This window comes from Cupressus sempervirens, chromosome 8 (genome assembly GCF_028749045.1).
Source record: "Cupressus sempervirens isolate cs-2001-9-10 chromosome 8, ASM2874904v1, whole genome shotgun sequence".
Classification (NCBI taxonomy): Eukaryota; Viridiplantae; Streptophyta; class Pinopsida; order Cupressales; family Cupressaceae; genus Cupressus; species Cupressus sempervirens.
Genome location: NC_143125.1, coordinates 28174185 through 28198570, shown reverse-complemented (window position 1 = coordinate 28198570; position 24386 = coordinate 28174185). Strand labels below are relative to the sequence as shown.

Sequence of the window (24386 nt, the reverse complement as noted above, 5' to 3'; positions counted from 1 at the left end):
TTTATTTGTTCTTGGTATCAAGAGGAATTTAATTTCCATTTCAGCTTTGGAAGATAAAGGTTTAAATATTGCTTTTTCTAATGGAAGTGTAATGGCTTGGAAGAAAGATTCTGATTTTAATTCTGCTCAAATTATTGGTGAATGCCATGGGAGTCTTTATAAGCTTGCAGCTAATCAAGTTCATGTTCTAAATCATGCTGCTTCCAATAACAATTTATTATGGCATAAGAAATTTGGTCACTTCAATTTTAAATCACTTTCATCCTTAGGGATGTTTGTTGTATGTCTTCCTTCTCTCATCTCCTCTTATGATGGTATTTGCAAAGGTTGTTCTTCGGGAAAATTTTCAAGGGGTCCTTTTCATTCAAGTGAAAGCAGATCTTAGCATGTATTAGAGCTGATCCATTCAGAGCTATGTGGACCAATGACATCAGCCTCTTTAAGTGGTTTTTGGTACTATGTTACCTTCATTGATGATTGTTCTCGCAAAACATGGATCTACTTTCTTAAATCCAAAGAATTTGATGAAGTTCTATCCAAGTTCAAGGAATTTAAAGCCTTAGTTGAAAACCTATCTGAAAAGAAAATCAAGACTCTCAGATCTGATAATGGTGGTGAATTTATTTCAGGTTCTTTTCAATCCTTTTGTGTTGAAGTAGGAATCAAGAGGCAGTTTTGTGTCCCCTACAATCCTTAGCAGAATGGAATTGCTGAAAGGAAAAACAGATCTATTGTTGAGGCTGCTAAAGCTATGATTCATGACCAAAATTTGCAGATTTTTTTTTGGGTAGAGGCTTGCAGGACAGCAGTTTATGTTTAAAATAGAAGCCCTCATCATATACTTAATGATATGACTCCAGAAGAAGCATTCTCTGGTACTAGACCAGATGTAAGTCATTTGAAAGTTTTTGGTTCATCAGTTTATGTTCATATTCCCAATGATAAAAGATCAAAATTAGTTCCTTCAAGTAAAAAGGGAATTTTTGTTGGCTATAGCGAATTTTCAAAAGCTTATAGAATTTACATTCCGGGGCAAAAATCTATTGAGCTTAGTAGAGATGTTTCTTTTGAAAAAAATTTTGATTGCTCCAAATCTGTTGATTCTTCTCTTGATGTTGATTTGGATGTTCCTCTGGTTTCTGAAAATTCTCCTTTTGTTACTCCTAATCCTTCAATCTTCTCTGAGAGGGAGGATTTTCCTTCTTCTCCTAAGATTCAAGACATGTCTGAAGCTGGTCCTAGTGTTCACATGAATGAGAAGAAGAGACCTTTGTGGGCAAGCAACATTATGCAAGAAGCTGAAAACTTTTCAGCCCCTAAGGGAACTTTTTGGGAAAGTAAAAGACGTCAAACGTTTGATAACTATTCTGCTTTAATGTGTAATCTCATTGACTCTGAACCTTCTTTGTTTTGAATCAGCAATAAGTCAGTAGGTTTGGAAGGATGCCATGTTAGAAGAATATGAGTCTATTTAAAAAATAAAGTTTGGGAGTTTGTTCCTCGTCCTAAAGATAAATCAGTCATTTCATTTAATTGGTTATTCAAAATAAAGCATGCTGCTGATGGGAGTGTGAACAAATTCAAAGCTAGATTTGTAGCTAGAGGTTTCAATCAAAAAGAAGGTATAGATTATGATGAAATTTTTGCTTCCGTAGCAAGGTACACCTCCATTAGAACCATTATTGATATTGCTGCAAGTAAAAAATGGAAGCTTCACCATATGGATGTTAAAATGACCTTTCTCAATTGTTTTATTAATGAAGAGGTTTATGTAGAACAACCTGATGGATTCATTATTCATAACAAAGAATCCCATGTATGCAAACTTCATAAGGCATTGTATGGCCTTAAGCAAGCACCTCGAGCCTGGTATGAGCCCATTGATGGCTATCGCTTGAGTTTGGGTTTTACAAAGAATGAAGCTGATCCAAACATTTATCTCAAAAGGTATAAAGCTCTTATGTTGATCCTTGTTCTTTATGTTGATGATCTCTTTTTCATAGGAGATGATGAAATGATTGTCAAATGCAAAAAAGATTTAACTTTTGAATTTGAGATGAAAGATCTGGGTTTAATGCACTACTTCCTTGGTCTAGAAATTTGGCAACAACCTAATGAAATCATTATTAGTCAAGGTAAATGTGCTCTTGATATTCTTAAGAGATTTGGTATGCTTGATTGCAAGCCAAATATGACTCCTATGGAATCCAATTTGAAGAGAATTCAAGTACCTTCAACTGATTCATAATTAATTGATTGTACTCCTTGTAGACAACTGATTGGTTCTCTCATGTATCTTGTCAATACAAGGCCTGATATTTGTTTTGTTGTCAATACCTTGAGTCAGTTTATGAGTGAGCCACGGAAATATCATTTCACTGCAGCTAAACATATTTGGACCTTATAGTATGGATTGAGCTTCTTTTGTTTTAATGATCTGCAACTTCATGGTTTCTCAAATTCTGATTGGGCTAGTTGTATTGTGGACAGAAAAAGTATCTCAAGTTTTTGTTTCAGCCTTGGTTCAGCCATGATTGCTTAGTGCAGTAGGAAGCAAAAATGTGTAGCTCAAATTACTACTGAGGCTGAATATGTGGCAGCCTGCTCAGCAGCTCGTGAAGCTGTTTGGCTTCGAAAACTTATAGGTGAATTATTTGGAAAATCCTTTGAACCTACTACAATTTTCTGTGATAACCAGAGCTGCATAAAGATTTCTATAAATCTGGTTTTCCATGACAAGTGAAAGCATATAGAAATTAAGTACCATTATTTAAGGGACATGGTTCTACAGAAGGCTGTGGAGCTGAAGTATATCAACACTGATGATCAGACTGCTGATGTTCTCACCAAGCCTTTGTCTAAGGTGAAATTTCATTATTTTAGAGATAAGCTAGGAATGGTAAATCTTAAGACTTAAATGGAACTAAGTCTAGTTTATTAAAATTCATCTATTATCATTTTTGGTGTGTGATTTGATAAATATTGTGAGATCAGCTATGGCAACTCTTTCACTATGCGATAGTGAATATCATGTAGAGAGAGTCCATGATATTATCACGTTGAGTAATTCCGTGATGAGAGTTGTATGTCATGTTGAGAGATTCCATGACTATTCACATTGAGAGAGTCTGTGAATAAAGGCTTAGCTGTGAGTCTTACAAAGTTTTTCATGTTGAGCAAATTCAATTATGAATAAATGTTGTTTCATGTGAGATATTCCATGACTTTAAACAAATTGGATTTCTGTGTTAAGCATCTGCGTGCTTTTTCATCTAGTTCATAAATTCCATATAAGCTAAGAGGGAGTGTTAAATATATTAGCTTTATATGTAATTCTGTAAATTACGATTCAATAATTATTTAACATTAAATTTGAAATAATGTTTGGATGGAGATATTTGTTTGTGTCCTATATAGATTCAGGATATATTACATGTCAAAGGATATATTACATGTCAAACTTGGCCATATTCTGGATCCCACACACCTTTGCTGGAATCAGTTATCTTCTCTCAGCAGTTACGTATTGCCATGTAGGATATCGCTGAAGGCTACTTGTTTTCAGTTAATATTGCTATTCAATGTGTTCTTCTCATAGTTCCAAAAATCGCCATGAAATCGCCGAAATCGCCGAAATCGCGATAAGATTCATGGCTCCCGATTTTTTTGGAATCGGAAATCGCTGGTGGCGATTTTTTCTCATGAATCGCCTGAATCGCCAAAATCGGCGATTCATGGAAGAAATCTCCTGAATCGCCATCGAGTATCGCCAGAAATCGGCCGCGGCAGCAAAGATAGAAAGTTCAATTTTTAAAAAAAAACACATGTTTTATTTGCTTTCTAAGTTGACTTTCCTCTTTGTTATAACCCTAAAGAGCCTTCTATTTGCTTAGTATGAGTAGAAGAGAGGAAGAGTGAGAGAGAAGAAGAGAAAAGAGAATCCATAGGTTTCCAACCGGCAAGAAGGAAGAGCACCAAAGAGATCAGAAGTCCATTTGGGGAGGCCATAAATTGCATTGGGAGCATTAAGGAGTCAATATCAACACTCCTCAACTCATTTGCAAGAGGTAAGTGTTGGTTTTTTTTTTGCATGTTAGTGTAGTATGCATTTTTTGTTAAATTTTTTTAGTGTTCATTTGCAAATCTTGAATGTTTTTTATTTTTAGTTTTACTAAATTGCAAACTAGGGTTTGTTGTTTTGTAGTTTTTGTTTATTAGTTGCAAACTTTGATTTTTTACATGAATTTTTTTATTGCAGCAGCCCTTTGCTTTCATTTTCCAATTTCCACAATGGGTAAAAAAGATGAATGCTGGAAATATAATGAAGAGTTTCCTGGGAGAACCAAATATCAAACAAAATGTATATTTTGCAAAGAAAAAATAAATTCGGGAGGTATCTATAGATTGAAATACCACATTGCTGGCATACCTGGCCATGATGTCACAGTTTGCACTCAACAAACCGCTGAGGCAAAACGCTCTTGTTTAGTGGCATTAGAAAAAATTGAACAAGACAAGTTGACTAAGAAAATGCAACTTGAAGGGTTAAGAGGTATTGGCTCCCGTGCTCCCACATCCGCAACCGCATCTACATCTGCAAGTGCATCTGCATCAGCTTCTGCATCCGTAGGTTGTGTTGGGGAGGGTTCTTCTAGGCCTCCTTTTCATCCTAGTGCTAGTGCTCATGTGAGTGTTAGTGGTAGTCGGTCTCATACTGAGACAGAGTCCAACACCAACCTATTGCGGCCTAGAGTGCGGAAAAGCAGAATGGATAGTTACTTTGTGCCCCGCACTACTCCTGGCTCCCAACCCACGCTTGAGGGCATGGGTTTGAACAAGGAGATTCATGATGCTGCCAGAAAAGAGATTTGCAAATTCTGGTACTTTTGCAACATTCCATTTATTGCAGCCAGGTAATTGATTCTTTTTTCTTTGTTATCTTCAAAGTTAAAGTTAAAAGTAAAAGTAAAACTTTAATTATATCTACTTGTTTTATGATTTTAGTTTTTGACATCTAAATTTCTAATCAATATCATTATCTATTTGTGACAGGACTCCTTATTGGCAGAACATGATAGATGCAGTTGCCATTTGTGGTCCGGGGTTTAAAGCCCCAACTGAGGCTGAGTTGAGTGGATACCTCCTGGAGGAAATGGTTGAGGATATGAGGCATGAGCTTGAGGACAACCGAAAGGAGTGGATCGAAAAGGGTTGCACCATCATGACTGATGGTTGGACAGATAGGAGGGGAAGAACACTCCTCAATTTTCTTGTATCCTGTGGAGGTGATTGATCATTCTACTTTCCTACATACATAATTTTGAATCGTGATTGACTATTTCAAATTTTGATTTGTTGATTGCTAATAGTAATTATAATTCGTTGTTTTGTTACTTGTAGGATATACCATGTTCCTCAAATCCATTGATGCTTCTGCTCATGTAAAAAACGCCACATACTTATGTGAGGTTATTGAGGAAGTTATAGCAGAGGTGGGGGAACAACATGTGGTGCAAGTGGTGACGGATAATGCAGCAAGTTATGTTGCTGCAGGTAAACTTTTAACTTTTTAAGTTTTGAAAATAAATTTATTTGAATTTTGAACTTTTTCTAATTCTAACTTAGAATTTCTAAGTTTCCTAAGTTCTAAGTTCTAACATGTTTGAAATTTGAATTTCTAATTATCTTAAAATTGTTGTAGGCAAACTTTTGATGGAGAGGCACCCCACCATATTTTGGTCCCCTTGTGCAGCACACTGCCTTGACCTCATGTTGGAGGAAATTGGCAAACTTGAGTGGGTCAAGTCATGTGTGGAAAGGGCAAAAAACATATGTAAGTTTATTTATAATCATTCATTTGTCCTTAGCACAATGAGGAAGTACACAGGAGACAAAGAGTTAGCTCGTCCAGGGATCACGAGGTTTGCCTCGAATTTCATCACCTTGCAGTCCTTGTTGACATCAAGGGATGATTTGAGGAGCATGTTTGTTGGGCGGGAGTGGATTTCATCTTCCTATGCTACGACCACTGCAGGGATAGATGTGGTGGATTGCATATTTGATGATGATGGTTTTTGGAAACCTGCTAGAGAAATACTTAAGGTAATTTTATTGCAATTTAACATTTAATATTTTACAGTTTACTATGCTAATTGTTTAATGATTTAGTTTTACCTTATATTATTGAATTATTCTATGTTTAAGTTTTGACTCAAATTTTTGTTTTACTTTATATGTAGGCCACTGAGCCTCTTGTATCTCTCCTACGAACTGCTGATGGGGAGAAGCCCTCTATGGGCTACATATATGAGGGCATGGATAGGGCCAAGGAGGCCATTAAAGCTCAGTATGCAGGAGTGCAGGAGAAGTATGCCCCTATTTGGGACATCATTGATAGGAGATGGCAGAATCAGCTCCACAGACCCATCCATGCAGCAGCTTACTTTTTGAATTCGGCATTTCGTTTCCGTCCTGACTTCAAGGCGGATGAGGAGGTTCTCACCGGATTATATACAGTGATCCAGAGGTTGAGTACTGATGAGGATAGCAGTGCTGCAATTATTGAGCTTGATAAGTTCAATAATAAAGAAGGGCCACTTTTCTCTAGCAGGGTAGCCATAGATGCTCGGGAAACAATACAGCCAGGTAAAAATTAAATAATATATTCAATGTTCATGAATCTAGATTCTAAACTTAAAGTTGATTATGTAATTTTAGAGTTAACTTGTAATTTGTAATTTGTAAATGAGACTAATTATTTTTATTTTCCCTTATTTCAGATAGATGGTGGCAAATGTTTGGGGCCACAACCCCAAAACTTCAAAAAATTGCCATTCGTATTCTGAGTCAGCCAAGCAGCGCTTCTGGATGTGAGCGCAGTTGGTCCATGTTCGAGCACATCCACTCGAAGAGGAGAAACAGGTTGACAGTGCAGAGGTTGAATGATCTTGTCTTCGTTCATTACAACCTCCGTCTTAGGATCAGACAGATTTTGGGCACTGACTCCTCTCCGATCATTCTGGAGGAGATTGATCCAGAATCAGAGTGGCTCACAGAGGTTGTAGATCCAGTCTTCACTGAGGAAGACCGTGCGTGGATTGACCAGGTGGATATAGAGGCTGAGGCAGCTAGAGCACGTTCTTCAGGCATTGGTAGACGCACACGTGCACGCACAGACACAGGCCCTAGCGACATTCGTGAGCCCATCTTATATGCGGGAGATATGGCTCGACAGTCCTCTAGGACCTACATTAGACGCCTTGCTACTAGGCAGACTGGATACTCAGAGGCTGAGGCTGAGGCTGTAGCCGAGCTTGAGGATGATGTTGAGGATGATGATGACTATGAGCCTGAGGCTTGAGCTGGAGCCTTGTTTTTATATTTTGTTTACAGATATTGATACTGAGTCATTGATAGACATATGTTTCAAAGTTTCAAACTTTCATGGATCTTCATCTTAGATTCTTACATAAATTTATGATTTGATGTCTTATGGATCATCTTACATACATTCTATGATTTAAATCATTATGATCATTTGATTTCTATTTACTTCAGCTAGCCTACGATTTACATTTTAGAATCTTAGATAACATAGTTACGTATGTGATGGATTTTATGTTTCATGTTTATGTATGTTAAGTTTTAACTTCTATTTGATGATGTTATAGTGTGCTTAAGTTATATTCAATAAAGGGTGCATGAAATAAGTTTTAAATTGTTAAAATCTTTAAATTTAACGGGTTTTTTCAAATTTGCCGATTCATCGCCGATTCATTGCCGATTCACGATTCGATTCGACCTTGCCGATTCCGATCCGATTTCGATTCACGTTTCTTTGGTTCTTCTTTCTTCAGTCATTTCTGATCTTATGAATATAATATTATATTCAAGCTTTATTGGAAATGTTGGCAGTTGTGATATTAGTGAATATCATCTCACGGCAGTAGTTATGATATTTTGAATATCAGCTCACGGCATTACATAGTGGCCCACGTTGGCAAAATCAATTAGCAGTTTTTGGCAAGAACGGCATCATCAGTTATTTCTTTCATACAGTAATCTGTGTCTTATTATCATAAAAGAAGACATTCGTTCTTTAGTGTTATGCTGTTCTATATATGATCTTTTCGGTATTGTAATTGATGTTTTCTGATATGCTCAAAATCATTAACTTTTATCTGATTTTTGATCAGAAGATGATCGATTCTTATTAATGACTTATGTGTTCATAGAGCTGTACCTCTGTCATAATGTAATGAAAGGTTTTTTCATATCAATAAAGGATTCATCTTTGAGGCTGGGTTGTTTCCCTCAGTGAAGAGGGTTTTTCCCAGGATATATGCAGATGTCTTTTGTATAAGTTTCTAATCCAATTTTCAACATTTGATATGTGCTTAAATCTGATTTAAAACTGCTTAGTATATCTGCTATAAATCCTTTATCTTAACTATGTATAGTGTTTGAATACGCTCAATGTACTATCATATCTTGGACAGCAACACCCAATTTTCACACCACTTAATTATGATAATATTTATTACCCTTTGACGTCAATGATAACATTATTTCTAATAATCTTGACTAAGCACTTTGACGTAAACGTCAACTGTCAATACTCTCTCTCTCTCTCTTTCTTTTCCATCTTGATGTTGTCATGTCCCTGGCATGAGCAATATCTGAATGGTCAACATCTACCAGAAAATTGTCTTGTTATAAAGAGCTCACAATTTTCTGAAGAATGTGACTTATTTAATTAAGCAATCCCATGAGCAGTGATTATACCATGAACATCAAACTCTTGAGAGTGATCCTTGATATGCTTAAGGCAGTTTCAAAAAAAAAAATTTACAATTAAAAGCAGCGATAATACTTTAGATGCAAGTCCAATCCTGAAAAACTGCATCGATAATAATTAGAAGCAAGTTTAATTCTCAAAAGGTGCAATTTGATCAACATTAACAAAAGGTTGATCGAGGGAAAAGGTTTGATCTAGGGATGCATCAGTTCTGAAAGGAGATTACGTTGGAAAAAAACTTAAATGAAGTGTATAAGTGACAACACCTCTCATTCAATGAGAGACATCAAATAAATCAGATCTAAGTTACAGGGATCTTATTAAAGCATAGAGAATTAGACAAACCAATAAATGGTTAATTTGATAAAATGAACTCAGATTGAGCTCCATAGGTTTTGTGCACTACATCAGTAACAGGTGTGAATGGTTAATATTTCATGCGGCCAATGTGCCAATATTCATTAATAGATATTGATTTCTAGGCACTTAGTGCACTCAATCTGATTATATGCAATTAATAATTGTCATTTACAATAAGACTGACATTTATACTATATTTCTGCATATATATGTAAATACATCTATTTATAAATGTATACTATAATCAATTAAACATAAAGTTAGAGGAAGTAAGCTAGGAAGATGCAATTTTATCATTTAAAATATTTATGCACTTTGTATGAATGATGGATTCTGTTAAATATAAATTCATTGTATAACCCTACGTTGAAGCCTTCTGCAAGAGCTTACAGGTTTTAAGAAAATAATTTATAAATTGAAGCTCCGTACTAGGTGGTTTGATAATGAGATAGTATATTCTCTCTGCTTTTTTAATACTTCCTACTTTTTAATTCTTCTCCATAAATCCTAGACCTAACTTCTATTTCAGCAACCCTTGTTTTCTGTGTGCACAGATTCCTGTTCACATGGACAAAAATATTTGTCTTTAATTGACCCTTAAAATCTTTGCGCGAGGTTTTTAGTGCTTGTTTTAGACTAAGTCTTGTATAAAGGCCCAAAAATATTACACTATATGCTTGTGTTTTTAACATTCCAAACCACCAAATTAAAGCTTGTAAATATTAGTAGTGTTCATAATTCTAATTGTTTTTTGCATAAGGGAGTTGCCTCTTTCAGCGAAAAGAGAAATTCTACTGTTTTTGGTGATCTTCTCACATGGAAATTGTCATTGTCCATTGGGCGAGTCACATACAATTTCACCATAAAAAAGAGGAGAGACTTTTAGACATTAACAATTTAGTACATGTGACCACCACCTTAATAGTTGAAAGTATTTCAATCATGTTCACCTTGCTCTCTTAGTTTTGGCTAACCATATTCTATCAAGCACCCTACAAATTTGTTTTTAAATTCTTTTGATTGCTTCACTTATTGACAATAGCATCCATACTACTTGGCCAGACTGCAAACTGTTCTGTGTATTATGGTTTCAATTCACCTGTCTTGTTGCATTAATCACTACATTCCTCTCTAGAGCAGATTACTGCCTAAATATTTCTTGCTGTCTCTTTACTGTTCTATTATTGTGGCTTCATGCACCTATGCTTCTTGCATGACCACTAGAAACACTGCTTTTAGGCTGATATAAGTCTCAACCTTGGTAAACAAGGACGTTTTCAAGCTTCCTCATAAACTTTGCAATCAAGATCCATGCCCTCATCTTGTTTCCAGATCTTCTCCTGATTCTGAGGGTACTTATATTCTAAGCGTGTACAGTGTAACTTCATTTATAGGAATGCCAAATCACTCACTAAGATGAGAACATAATCCTTTAAACGAGTAGCTAATGCTATGGGAAACATCTAGGAAAACATACTTATCAAAAGCTACAGATCTATGTGGTATGTACTGTTTGAGATTAAAAGACATGCAATTATGGAGTTGAGAGAATCTTGTTGTAAAGCCTTAGGCAGTCCATTGGTTGCTCCAAATTAATCATAATTGGAGCAATTTCATAAACTTCAACTAAATACAAAAACATGCTTTAGCTGACTTTCTTAAGCATATATTCTCAATTTTCTCATCAATTTGTTTTTCTTGTCCAGATATGGAACAGATGGAAAAACACTTGAAAGGATCAAACCCTGCTGTTGAATATTCAACATTGAAGCCCATTTTCTAAACAAACTGTAGCTTTCCTTTTAAGGTCAATTCACTATTTTCACGTGTACAAATGGCACCGGATCTTACACAGAGAAAATTATTTTTTCTTTTCTTATCTATTTTCACTCTTTCAATTAGTCTGTTGTAATTAAACGCAACCTTCTAAATGTACAAATAATGCAACATTATCTGAACATGTAAAACTTTTTCTTTCAGGTAGGACATCATACTAATGCGTGGAATATTGAGTTTTCCCTGACAGATTATGTTTTTTTATGTTAAACTTTGTCCTGTTTGGTATGAACTGTCCTTCCTTTGACCCTTGATTCAAAGGAGACACTGTTGATCCTTTCATTTATCCATCAGGATGGGAATGACACTCATTGTTTGGTTGCTTTTCACTGGATATAAAACAGCAGCTCCAGTTGCAATCTGTAAAATTCATATTTAGTTGGCATGTTTAAGAAAGGATTATGTTCATTTCATATTATTTTATGGAGTTGTTCACCAGAGCATCTCTAAAAGGATTTATGCAATGGCAGGAATCTAGGATGCTAAAGGGAATTAAAAGCAAATACTCTAAGAATATTTTTTTATGCTTGTTTTGATACAGAATTCATGTTGGTTCCATACCTTGCATTTTTTCAGAGGAATGAGGTAACCAAGGAAGATTTTCTACGGGCGACTAGGAATGTTGTTGGAGATCAAATGCTTGTGCAAGCAGTCCGCCAAATGCAGCACAAGGTAATAAAGTGCAACAGATTTTTTAACTTATAATTTTTCTGTTTGAATAGAATGTTTTTATGGTAACTAAGAACCAACGTTTCTCTGGTTTAACCCAAGAATAGCATCAAGGTCAATCCCAGCTAGCACCAAGTTCACAAGCAAGCCAGCTGCATCAGCAGCAGCTACAACAACAACAACAGAGGCAACAGCAACATGCTCAAGGCTCTTCTCAACAGTTTTTGCCACAGCAAAGCATTCATACACAGCAAGTAAATGAACCACAGCCGTTTCAGCAAGTTTCACCAACTAATTTACAACCGCAACCACATTCTCAGACTTCTGCAGCAGCATCTCTCACAGTACCCCACACATCTTCAGATAATAAGACCCAACAGTCAAGGCAACCAGGAGAGCCACGTCCAGAGATTTCTAGTGTACATGGGAATCAAACTACGACAATGAATCTGCATCAGGTCAAGCATGAGGTAGACAGAACTATGATTGGATTCCCACTATCTAGTCAGCAGCAGCAACAACATCTGCAGGTTCCTCCATCATCGTTTCCTATGTATGCACGTCCACCTGGAAATTATTCATCGCAGTCTTTTTCTGCATCACCAGGCATACCGCTAGGTGGGGTTAAGTCACTAGCTCAAGATTCACCAACGAAGCAAGTGATGCATCCTCAAGTTGGGGTCCAAGCTCATGGAGGCCCACCCCAGTTGTCAAACATAAAGAATGTGTCAAAGTATGATTTATCCAAACAAGCTAAGAGACGTGAAGATGAGGAAAGACAGAAGATTCTGCAGAGCAGTGGCTCTGCTCACTTCTCTGGTCAACACCAACCAAGTGTCTGGGCAACATCATTAGAGAAAGAGAAAGCAGGAACAACAGGAATATCACCATCCTCTTCAGTTCATATAAAACAAGAAATTAACGACAATTCTGATCAGCAGCATAATCTTCAAACTCTCCAGCCAATGAAAGATAGCTTATCAACAATCAAAGGTGGTCCTATGGATCATGGGCAGTCCTTGATGCTGACTAAAACTGATAGTGTCGAGCATCAGAGCATCAAAGCCAGTGGCATTTCCTCAGTGAGTCATCCTTTGGGATCCAGCGGTCTACATTCTGATCATTTAATGCAGGTATTATGATGAAAGAATAATAGATAGACTTCAGGGGTACAATCATTATAGACAGTAGATCATTATCACTAATACAATTTTGCAGCAATTAGAAGTCATTGTTCTTTTGTTAGATTCAGAAATGAAGATCTGTCAAGTTGGTGTAACACAATTGAAATTTGTTACAAAAGAGAACTGCTGCTTCTTAATTGCTGAACTGAACTATGACAGTTTAAATAAACATTAAACTTTTGCTTCCTTGTTGGTCTAATATTAGGTCAGATATTTTTCCTTTCCAATCATCTGGGAGAACTGTAGATACACCTTCATAAAGCAGTCACATTATTATAAATTTCCATCATCACCTGTCACAAGCATTATAAATGGATTAAATAAAGTTGCTATAAACTAAAACACAGTCTAACAGTGATTTGTTGCTGTCAACTATGAGATACAAAGCAGTCTATATAGCTGAGTTGTTGGGTGACTAAATGATTAATCTCCATTACTAGACCGACGTATTGGTTACGGTGCTCTACGAAGGAATTCGATCTGATTTTGGAAGCAGATACCTAGGAAATGGTACATGTTTGAGAGATTGTTACAAGGCTTCAAGATGGGAAGATGCACACGAGACACCTACCCTTATGCTTTGTGGTTACACAATAGATAAATCCTGCTAAAAGGTTGAAAAGCAGAAAAGAAAGAAAATGAGATACTCTGAACTCTAAAACGTAGAAGATCAAATAACTCATCCAAACTGTTATCACTCATTTAATTAAGGAAATGAATAGGTATTTGGAGAGCACACAAAACATGTAAGCAGTACTTTGAAGAAGGAAAGCGGAACTCATATAAATAAATTGAAGGCTTGGACAAGATAACTTGGTAAGGAAGATTACCACACATCAAAGGACATTTTGGAGGAACAATTTCTCTAAACTTTTTAATCTATGATTCAGTCATTAGTGTTGGGACATCTCATTTTAACTTTAAATCCTTAGTTTTCTGTCTATATATTAAAAGTTTATGTAAATCAGAATTCTACATCCATGTATGCTCATATTATCATTCTGAAAATGTCATTACACCTGTCTATGCTTTCACACCCATATATTCCAAATTAGCTGAGGATGGTCATATCACAGTATTTTTAATAGAAGGAAATATGTCATACACATTGACTTGCTCTTTGCACGAGTCGTATCATAAAACCCTGCCTACTGTTCCATTGATTTGCATACAAGGTTGCATCAGATTCAATACATGTAGCGAATTATGTCTCAAAATCTTGTATAAGGAGGCATGATTATTTCCCAGCAGCTTTTATCATCCAACCAAGTATGCTCAATTAAATGTAAGCCTTGCACATTATCTACTTATCTGCATCTGAGGAATCCAAATTTGAAAGTATATCCAGAGTATATGTAATTTTGCATCCTTCTCTAGATCTTAATGGGTGTAATGACATATCAGCATCAAATGTTTGCCTTCATACCATTCCTTTGGGTTTGACTTGGACACATTTTTGGCTGTTGTTTTGAGCATCTGAGCCACCTTATGCTTATCATGCACTTCTTTTAGTTTTTGTCCATATCTCAACAAACTTCGATATTCTAGAGATTATAATTGTCTGCTATTAGTTTTGAACTAAGTTACCAGTTTGAATCCAGACATGGATGCGGGTACAAGAACCTGGTACATGGATGCCATGATATTTTTTTTTGGTTTTGGATGTGCTTGGGTACATGTGTGTGTGTACAAATCTACCTCAAGCTCTGATAACATGTAAGAATTTGCCTAAGGCAAAGAATGAAAATGCTAAGATCTAGAAGTTTGTAATATCCTCCTACTTATAAAAGATATTTTCTTATTATTATTATTAATAATTAAATAGTTTTTATTAATATATTGATCATTAGTATTTAACTGAATAATGTCATTTGTTAATTAAATTTACTGATTATTTATGTTTAATAATGAATAAACAAATGAATTTTTATCTGATAAAAAATGTGATATACATAAAGGATTCGGGCCTTTAATAAATTAATAACAAACACACATTCGAACGTGCACTGAAATAGGCGAATATATAATATAACTTATAAACCTTACCTAGGGAGATCGCCGCAGGTCTTTGACACAGGACACAACAACGTATTTGGACACACAGGGCTAGAATGCAATCAAACGACGCTACATCTCCCTCAATCTATCCGACATGGCCACGATAGTAACTTGAAGGGATAGTCACGTTTTATGTATCACACCTCTTCAATAGATAAGTTCGTGAGTGAAGGAAGGTATCCGAGAAAAACATTGAAAAATACAAACACAGTTTAAGTGCTCTAAACCTGCGGTACTATACAAAATAGGCACTGTGGAAGCCTGTAACAATTCAAAGAACTATACAATACTAGTCTCAATATGAATAGCCAGGCAAGCATGAAACAAATGATCAAAAACCATAAATTATCTTGAGATTATCAACGAAAGAATCCCATATCCTCTGATAATTAAATTAGAGTAAATCATCACAACTACTAAAATACTGAATTAGAAGAATGAGGCATAGTAAGATCTGTTTAATACAATTGATTAGTTACTCTGAGATGGGTAGGATCAGGGTCCCTATTGTTGCCTTGAGGATTGACCAAGATGGGATCCAGTTGCCTTGGTCATTCCAAGATGGGATCGTGGGCTTGGATACATAGAAACCTTTAGGAGGGCTGTTGATATTAGATTAAAACAATCTTTTCTGTATTCCCAACTCTATTTATTCAACACTGTAATGAAATTTCACAATTCAGAGTAGGTTATTCTTGGTTCATTAAATATAATGGAATTGTTCATAGTCAACTACGGGACATGACAATTGGTATCAGAGGAAGATTCCTGCCAACCTGTAAAAGATAGTTAATGCAAAATACTCAAAGAGATCAAATAGCGTTAGAAAGGGGAAGGAAGAAACAAACATCAGAAAACACCATGGGAGAACAAATGACCAACGAATTGAGAACATTCATGGAAATGACATCCAAAACATTAATGGAGCAAATCGAAAGGGCTATAGAGCTCATGAGGGAATTGAAACATGTGAATAACTCCATAAATGACCTTCGAAATTCTGAAGGAAAGGATGCAAGTACAAATCACTCAGAAAATAACAGTCGAACAAATACCCCTGAAATTAAGAAACCCTGTTTCTGACCCTGTGAAAACATTATAATAGAAACAGAAACAAATCACTTCCCTTGCAGCATCGAGGAATTAGTAGAAGCATACTAAAAATTGAATCCTCAAGTAAGGAGGATTGTATCTTTTAGACGGTACTGTGAAGCTGAAAGATTAGCAACACCTAGTAGAAAGAAAGAAACACCCAATAAAACTCTGAAGCACAAAACTAACAAAGTCACTATTCCAAACTTCGATGGAACATGCAAAATCACAGCACAAGAATGGTTGGAAACGTTAAACACATTCCTGAATCTCAATCCCATGACAGAAGAGGACACAATCCAATTCGCAACCCTCCACTTGGAGAAAGCAGCCTATGGTTGGTGGTGACATGGTGTTCGTACTCAAGGATATGAAAATATCACTTCCTATGAAGAATTTTCACAAAAGTTGATCAAAAGATTCAACCACAAACACCCACAAAGTGACTTTACAGAGTTAACAAAGGCAAACGGGGTCAGTGAATGAATACACCCAAAGACTTTAGGATATATCTAATGGAGTAGACGGATTAGATGATGAAAAATTAACATACTTATTTGTCGAGGGATTGAAAGATTTAATTAAGGACTAGTGTCTACTTTGAAGCCGATTACTTTGGAAGATGCAATAGATATCACTCTAAACGTCAAGGAATCAATAACCAGCCACAAGAGCACAAACTATAGTGTTAAATCCTTCCAAAAGAAGGAACATAAAAGTGACCATACTAAAGAGGAGTATAAAAAGAAAAATTTATGTTATAAATGCCAAGAGCCTTGGGACAAGCGGCACCAATGCCACAAGAACAAATGTTTCCCATGCCAAAAATGCAAAGGAAAATGGGAGCCCGGGCACAAGTGTAAAATTCAGATCCACCAAATTGAAGAAACCTCCAGTGAGGAGGAAAGACTGAAAAAGAAAGCCAAGCATGAGGAAAGTGATGATGAAGAACAAGTAACCCTAGCTACTACCACATCTAGAAAAGCAAAGCACCGTCCTTTTTGAATGAGGGGAACACTTAAAGGACAAAAGATGATTACTCTAGTGGACAGTGAAGCATCTCACAACTTTATAAGTGAATCATTGGTGACAAAGAGGAAGTTAGTAACTAACTATGTTACCTGGGGACGCGTTTCCAGCAAAAATTGACCCAGTCCCCACATCCCCTGTCCCCAAAACTTGAAAACTTCCGGAAACCTTTCCCTTGGCTGTCCCATAAAATTAATGTTTCAGTTTTGATGATTTGTTTGATTTCCACTCTCATGTGAACTCTAAAGTTAAATTATTTAACACAAACCTTATATGTTAAGGTTCTATAATTTATATAAGCATGCGTTATCCATGTTTTTATATGAATATTTAAAATTTCCCTGTATATTTTAAAATTTCCCTACCTTTTATATAGCTGTTCCCATTGCCGTCCCTTGCCCCGAGGAAAAAAAATCCGTCCCAAAAACCCATTTCCTCGTCCCCACGTTTCCCCGTCTCGAAAACCTGGGTTAACATAGGTAACTAAAGAGTTCAAGGGATTTTCAGCAGCAACAACAACAAGAGCCCTAGTTAAATGTACAAGGAAGATCCCGTAACTAGAAGTATTAATAGGAACACATCATATTAAATAGAAATTTTATATTGTGTGTTTGGGTACGAATATAATATCGGGGACCCCTTGGATATATTCATTGGGTCGTTTCACATTTGACCTACCTAACTTGTTTATTCATTTTCAACATAAAGAGGAGGTAACATTAAAAGGGCTACCCAAAAAATCTCCAAAAGTAGTCTCTTGCAAAAAGATGGGATTTTTTTTTTAGAAAGGAGCAAGGAGAATGGGCAGCACAATGCATGATCCTTGGCAAAGCCACACCGCAAGAAAAATTAGTTCATATCGATATTAAGCCAATCCTAAAAAGGATAAAAAGGTCTTTGACGATATCCCTTCAAGACTACCTCCCAAAAGAGAATTTGAGCACATCATAGAATTAGAAAAAAGATCACAACTAATAATCAACACACCATATCGTCAACCTCAAAAATTGAAAGAGGAAATAGAAAAAATCATAAATGAGCTCATGGAGATGGGCTACATCTAACCAAGCTCCAGTGCCTTCGCATCTTTGGTGGTACTAGTCAAAAAGAAGGATGGAACAATGAGGATGTGTATCGATTATAGAGCCCTAAATAAAAAGACAATAAAAAATCGATATCCTATCCCGGGGTAGATGAACTTATTGATGAATTACACAGATCCAAATATTTCTCAAAAATAGACTTGAGATTTGGATACCACCAAATAAGGATGAGGAAGGAGGACATTCCAAAAATAGCTTTTCGATGTCACTATGGACATTTCAACTTCTTGGTCTTACCTTTTGGGTTAACCAATCCACCCACTACATTCCAATCATGCATGAATCACATTTATAGGAAACAACTCAAAAAATTCTTGGTTCAACAAAACTTGGAAGGAATACCTTAAGCACATTGATGAAGTACTGGAAATTCACGAGCAACAATCATTATATGCTAAGGTTTCAAATGTGAATTTAGCCTAAAGGAAATATTATATTTGGGTCACAAAATCAACGAACAAGGGGTAAGTGTGGACGAAGAAAATATTAAAGCTATCAAGGAATGGCCTAAACCCAAGACCTTGACCTAATTAAGGGGCTTCATAGGGCTTTGCAGCTTATTGAAGATTTGTAAAAGGATTTTCAAAGCTAGCAGCACCACTTACAGATTTGACCAAGAAGGGAGTTTTCGGATGGAATGAGCAAGCCCAAGAAGGTTTCAAAGAACTCAAGAAGACCATGAGTTCATGTCATGTTTGAGCTATTCCAAATTTTTCTCTAGTCTTTGAACTACAATTTGATGCATCAGGGGAAGGCATCGATGCAGTCCTAATGCAAAACAAACGCCTAATCGCCTTTGAAAGCAAGAAACTACACCCCACTGAAAGATTTTACTGAATATATGACAAAGAAATGTTGGCAATTATGCATGCCTTAGCAAAATTTAGACAATACTTGGTTTGTGGCAGATTTTTGGTCAAGATAGATCACAACAGTCTATAATACTTCTTAAAGCAAAAGGATTTAAACGATAGGCAACATAAATGGGTAAGCAAATTACAAGCGTACAATTTTGACATTGAATATGTCAGAGGCAAGAATAATATTGTGGCCGATGCATTGTCTAGAAGACCTCACTCGTATGCTATAACAAACATTACAGCTGATTGGAAACATTCCATCATAGAGAATACGTGAAAGACTCACATACAAATGACATAATAGAAGGAATTATACAATCTAAAAATTACAAGGTAGTGGAAAGATTTATTCTATATAAGAATCGAGTATACCTTACACTGGGATCAAAGATAAAGACATCCACTATCCAAGAATTCCATGATAACCCCCTATCCAGATATCAAGGATAATATAAAACATATAAACAAGTGAGAGAGAAGTACTCTTGGAAAGGACTCAAGGACGTACTCAAGCATTTGCAAGAATGCATGACATGTCAAAGAAACAAAGTAGAACAGGTACATTTGGCAGGGTTTTCTACAAACCCTTCCCATGCCTGATAAAAATGGGAAAGTATCTCCATGGATTTATAGTGGGCCTCTCTAAAATATAATGGAAAGACTATATATATGTCGGTAGATTACTTAACCAAATATGAACATTTCATGACCATACGTACTGAGTATAGAGCACTTCAAATTGCGTAAGTTTTCTTCAAAGAAATATTTAGGTTACATGGGTTACCCAAGAAGATTGTGAGTGATAGGGATAACAAATTTCTAAGTATGTTCTGACAAGAACCCTTCTGGTTGGCAAACACCGACCACAAGTTATCATCCACAAACTATTGGCCAAATTGAGATCATAAATAAATGGATAGAAGGCTATTTAAGGAATTATGTTACATGACAACAAAACTCTTGGGTGAAATGGCTACATTTAGGAAAACATTGTTATAGTACCACTCATCATTTATCCATTGCAATGATCCCATTTAAAGCACTATACAACTATGATGCCCTCTCTTTCGGAACCCTGATCTTACCAAAAAGAAAAGTACCAAGAGCTAAGGATCTTGCACAACAAACTCTAGATATTATGAGAACCTGCAAGGATAATCTTCAACATGCGCAAAATCAATAGAAGATGTATGCTTATTGAAACTGAACGGAACAAGCATTTGAAATTGGGGATTGGGGTTTCTTGAGATTACAACCATACAAACAAGGATCATTAAAAACCAGTGGAGCGAAGAAGTTAAAACCATGAGTCTATGGAGCATATAAGGTCATAAAGAAGATTGGTGAGGTAGCTTAGGAATTGGAACTAGTAGAGAACATTAGGATTCATAACATTTTTCATGTGTCGTCGCTTAAGAAGGTCCTCATACAACTAATTACTCCATGCGAAGAATTGTTTCCACTCAATGTCGAAGGGGAACTCATTCTCGAACCAGAAAGGATCCTTAATATGGGAGAGAAGAAATTGAGAAATAAAATTGTTTCAAAATATCTTGTTAAATGGAGAGAGCAACCAAAAGAAGATGCAACTTGGGAAGGAGCTGAAATTTTTGAACCTTCCTTGCATTCTCCACTATGATGAATGGGTGTTCAATTTGATGCAGCTCTAATTTTTAGGTCTCCATTAGTGGACATTTTTCTATATTTGCAGTTTTCTGGTACAAATAGTTAGTGGGAAAGTTGTAATGAAAACTGCCTTGCTTGAAGAGGTTTACTAAATTTTTTGTTGATGAATTACTAGACGCAGGAGAGTTGAGTCTTTTGGTTCATCAATACCTTGAAGGCATGTTGCCAATATGACAACTAACATGCAAATGCATTATCCTGAGTAAACTTAAGTGTAATTAGTAAATACTTAATTACCAACAATGTGTTTATGTATACATACAAAAACATTAAAAAAATATACAAAATTAGATCATTTGATGGTATGATACTTCATTGTGGATCAATGCAAAATGCCAAAGATTAATATTAAATGCCAATTATAGTTCACAAATATTCAAATAAGCCTTATCATATATGTTTGTGTTCATGATTTCAATGAAAATCAAAACATCATTACAATTACAAGATGTGGTTCACAATTCATCAATCATCAAAAGGATTATCAGAAAAAATCATCTATTTGATTTTCATCTTTCGCTATTGCAAGTTCAGGATCATTTGAATCCAATCCGGTTCGACTTGTACTAGATGCATGATGTGTAGGGATGTAATCATCATCATAAGCTGTAGTGAGTCTAGTAAGATCCTCAATGGTTGCACATCCAAGTTGGCACATTCTAGGGTTGCATCCAAAAGCTTCGTTGGCCATCCTTGTAGTGTTCCTCTCTTTGTGACAAAAGACGCAAGTTGGAATGAATATAACCCAAGTCTTCAACTTTTTTAGAACCCAATTCTTTTTAGCAAAAGAACTTGCAAGCTGAATAGTTTTCACAAAATAAAAAATAAAAATGCAAAGTAAATTAAAGAATGTTAAGTAATAAATTGTAGAATAGAAGTGGTAAAAAAACAAAAGAAAAACTTGTGAGAGGATCTTGATTGCAAGAGATTGTAGGTACCCAATATTTTGACCATGGAGGTATCCGCATTGTGATAGCTTCCATGACACATTGGTCATCAATAGTTTTTGGAGTATGACTTCTTTCGAAGGCAAACAAGCCAATTTTTTTTTTTAACTTATTGCACATCTTTATCTTGGAAAAGCCTAGTAAATGCGTGCTTGTACCCATTAGCGAGTCATCTCTATATGATGCTAATCTCCTTGGCATAGAAAGCTCTTTCTATAGTACCTCAGAGTAGGGCTTATGCAAGGAGGTGCAATGGGGTGGTTGTATATTTGTCGATGATGAATGATTGATTCCGCCTTATTGTATAAAGTTTCATATTCTATAGGGTCTTCTTAATGTTTTTGTATTGCTAATTTTACTTTCTCTATGATTGGGTCCATACCATCATATACATAAATAAGGTGCATTTGTATTAGCGAATCAGAGCATAGTCATGATAGGTTCTGTCAATTCCAAAGTATATTCCACATGAGTCCACCAATTGTCATCCAAGACCAGTGACAACCTTTTGGGTGCCTTCTGAATGTGAAGCCTCCGATACACCTCATTGGTTGCAAACAACCATTTGACCCAATGCCTCTCGCACCTTGAAAAGTCATCTCGTAATAATAGTATGAGATGCAAATCGGGTCTCAACAACCTAAGTAACAATATCAATATGCAAATAACACATTAAAAAATAAAAAATATTAAGCAAATTTATATACAAATTGATAAATGAACATGAAATAAATGGAATTAAATAAATAAACTAAATTTAGTATTTACCTTCAACAACTCCAATCTTGAGAAAGATTTGAATATTGAGAGTGATATTTGTTTCACCCCCTATTGAGTGCCAGTTCGTTGCATTGCAAAGTTGAGAAGTTTTCAATGTATGGTCTCCAAAAATTGTGCTAATATCGGCCCTCAACCAAAGCACCTGCACCCCTACAATTTTTTGCATTGTCTCTGATTGCGTGGAACACGTTCTCACTACCCACCATCTCTATGGACTCAATGAACTCACTTCTACTAAACAATCAACTGCCCTTAAAATCGTTTGTGCTTCTTTTACTTTTACTTCACAGTCAACTTCCCTTAAAAATATTGCCCCTTTGGGGGACATTGAAATCTCATTAATCAATGGATGGTTTTTGATATCTCTCCAACCATTGGAAACAATAAAAACACGCAATTCAATCCAAGAATCTCTGATTGGTTAAGGGATCTCTCTATAGCATGCTATCTCTTTGCAACAAGGTGGTACACACCTTATCAAACCGGAGAATTGTGAAACTAGTTGATGCACTATTGATTGCTTGCACAATTTACCATCATTATGGAGATCTTACCAAGTTGAAAGGGAGACCATTGGCATGGAGGCAATCTTCAATTTTTTAAACAACCATTGGGGATCTCACCAAGTTGAAAGGAAGGCCATTGGCGTGGAGGCAATGTGCAATTTTTTGTTCAGCAATTACCTCCTTTCCGGGTGGTAATTTGTACTTACTACTTCATCTTCATCTTTAGGTATAGGCAAGAATGGATGTTTGGAGGTTGCAACTGAATCAATGGGTAAACTCATTATTGTTTCTTTTTTTCAGTTGCATCAATAATGGCACTTTGTTTTTATCTTAGAACAAATTTATCAGCTTCTTTCTTGTTCCTTAACAAATCTTGCTATTTGTGCGGGAGATAACCTTTTCTTATTTGGACCCAGAGACGTTCCCATCAAGTGAAGTTTAACTTAAGAAAATGAGCTATTTTTTGGTTTAGTATCATAGTCACCTCCAAATATATGGCTTACCACCTCCAAATATATGGCTTACCTCTTGGATCCTATGAAATTCTTGCAGTATGTCTCCATAAAGGAGATCCTGTATCAATTTTGAATTTATCGGTTCCTTTCCCACCTAAACTTTCACTATTGGCCAATCTTGCAATCTGATTTCTTGCTATTATAAGAAAATAATACATTTAAGTGAAAAAAATTAGGAAATACAAGCATACAGGTGCAAAATAAAGATACAAAAACATTAGGACATAGAGCTAAATTTGATTCTCTATTTCGTAGTAAAAACTAGAAAAAATACATAAAAATTCATCCCAAATTTGAAAATATTCATCAAAATCTAGGAAACATCCATTAAAAGACTTAAGAAAATGCTTACCATAGGCACTTAGATCTCTTTTGCGAAGCTATTTGGCATGCCCATAGAGGATCCCTTTCGAAAATAATCACTTGCCCTTCAAAATGGAGATCAAATGAGAAGAGAACAAAATATCAAGCAAAATGATATTTATTAATTTAGTTACCGAATTGTTGTTTCCACCAATCTTGCTAAAGCAGAATAGTGAAGAGATCAGTGAACTTCAAATCAATACTAGAAGACGTGATGTTGAGAGTTTCGATAAAATGCTTGTAGGACTTTGTTAAGCTTCGAGGAGTGATGACCACAATGTCCTCTTCCTCCATCTTGTGATCGATGGCAAGCAACTAATCGCGGATCTCCTGAATCTTCATGGAATTTGAGAGAGCTGATCAGCAGCCATAGATAATTTGAGAAGCATCATTGCCTCTTGATTATTTAGATCCCATGTATCTTGATCAGTACTTGGAATAGTCGGACGCTTCGTAACACTTGGAACAATTTGATCAGTATTCCGATATTCAAAAATTGCTTTGATTCGTTGCTTCCAAGTGCCATAATTTTGACCATTGAATTTTGAGTTGTTCTTGAGAAAAATGTTTGTCAGAGATGCCATGGCACATTTTTCAATGA

The 24386-nt window shown here is 35.9% G+C and overlaps 2 protein-coding genes across 9 annotated transcripts in view; both read left to right on the top strand.

Moving 5' to 3' along the window:
* LOC149541407 (uncharacterized) overlaps nt 1-24386 on the top strand; it is a 109754-nt gene that overhangs the window by 31094 nt on the left and 54274 nt on the right. For all 6 annotated transcript variants that reach the window (XM_089796678.1, XM_089796677.1, XM_089796679.1 and 3 more), the window contains 2 exons: nt 11570-11665; nt 11770-12795. In XM_089796678.1, the coding sequence (XP_089652804.1) occupies nt 11570-11665; nt 11770-12795 (1122 nt within the window). The remainder of the gene's footprint in view (nt 1-11569; nt 11666-11769; nt 12796-24386) is intronic.
* LOC149541408 (uncharacterized) lies at nt 1248-7556 on the top strand. 3 transcript variants are annotated; one of them, XM_089796683.1, is made up of 7 exons: nt 1248-4067; nt 4262-4913; nt 5053-5285; nt 5401-5553; nt 5702-6102; nt 6240-6645; nt 6780-7556. In XM_089796683.1, the coding sequence occupies exons 2-7, from the start codon at nt 4291-4293 to the stop codon at nt 7358-7360; spliced, it is 2397 nt and encodes a 798-aa protein (XP_089652809.1). In that variant the 5' UTR covers nt 1248-4067; nt 4262-4290; the 3' UTR covers nt 7361-7556. The 3 variants fall into 3 exon arrangements, with proteins under 3 accessions (XP_089652809.1, XP_089652808.1, XP_089652807.1); XM_089796682.1 differs by having other exon boundaries at nt 4259-4913; XM_089796681.1 differs by having other exon boundaries at nt 1248-4913.

Bases quoted from the DNA above. Each gene is read 5' to 3' on its own strand.
- LOC149541408 (XM_089796681.1), top strand. From the start codon at position 4,240: ATGAATTTTTTTATTGCAGCAGCCCTTTGCTTTCATTTTCCAATTTCC. The intron at 4,914-5,052 runs GTAATTGATTCT...TATTTGTGACAG, and splicing joins ATTCCATTTATTGCAGCCAG to GACTCCTTATTGGCAGAACA. The intron at 6,103-6,239 runs GTAATTTTATTG...CTTTATATGTAG, and splicing joins CTGCTAGAGAAATACTTAAG to GCCACTGAGCCTCTTGTATC.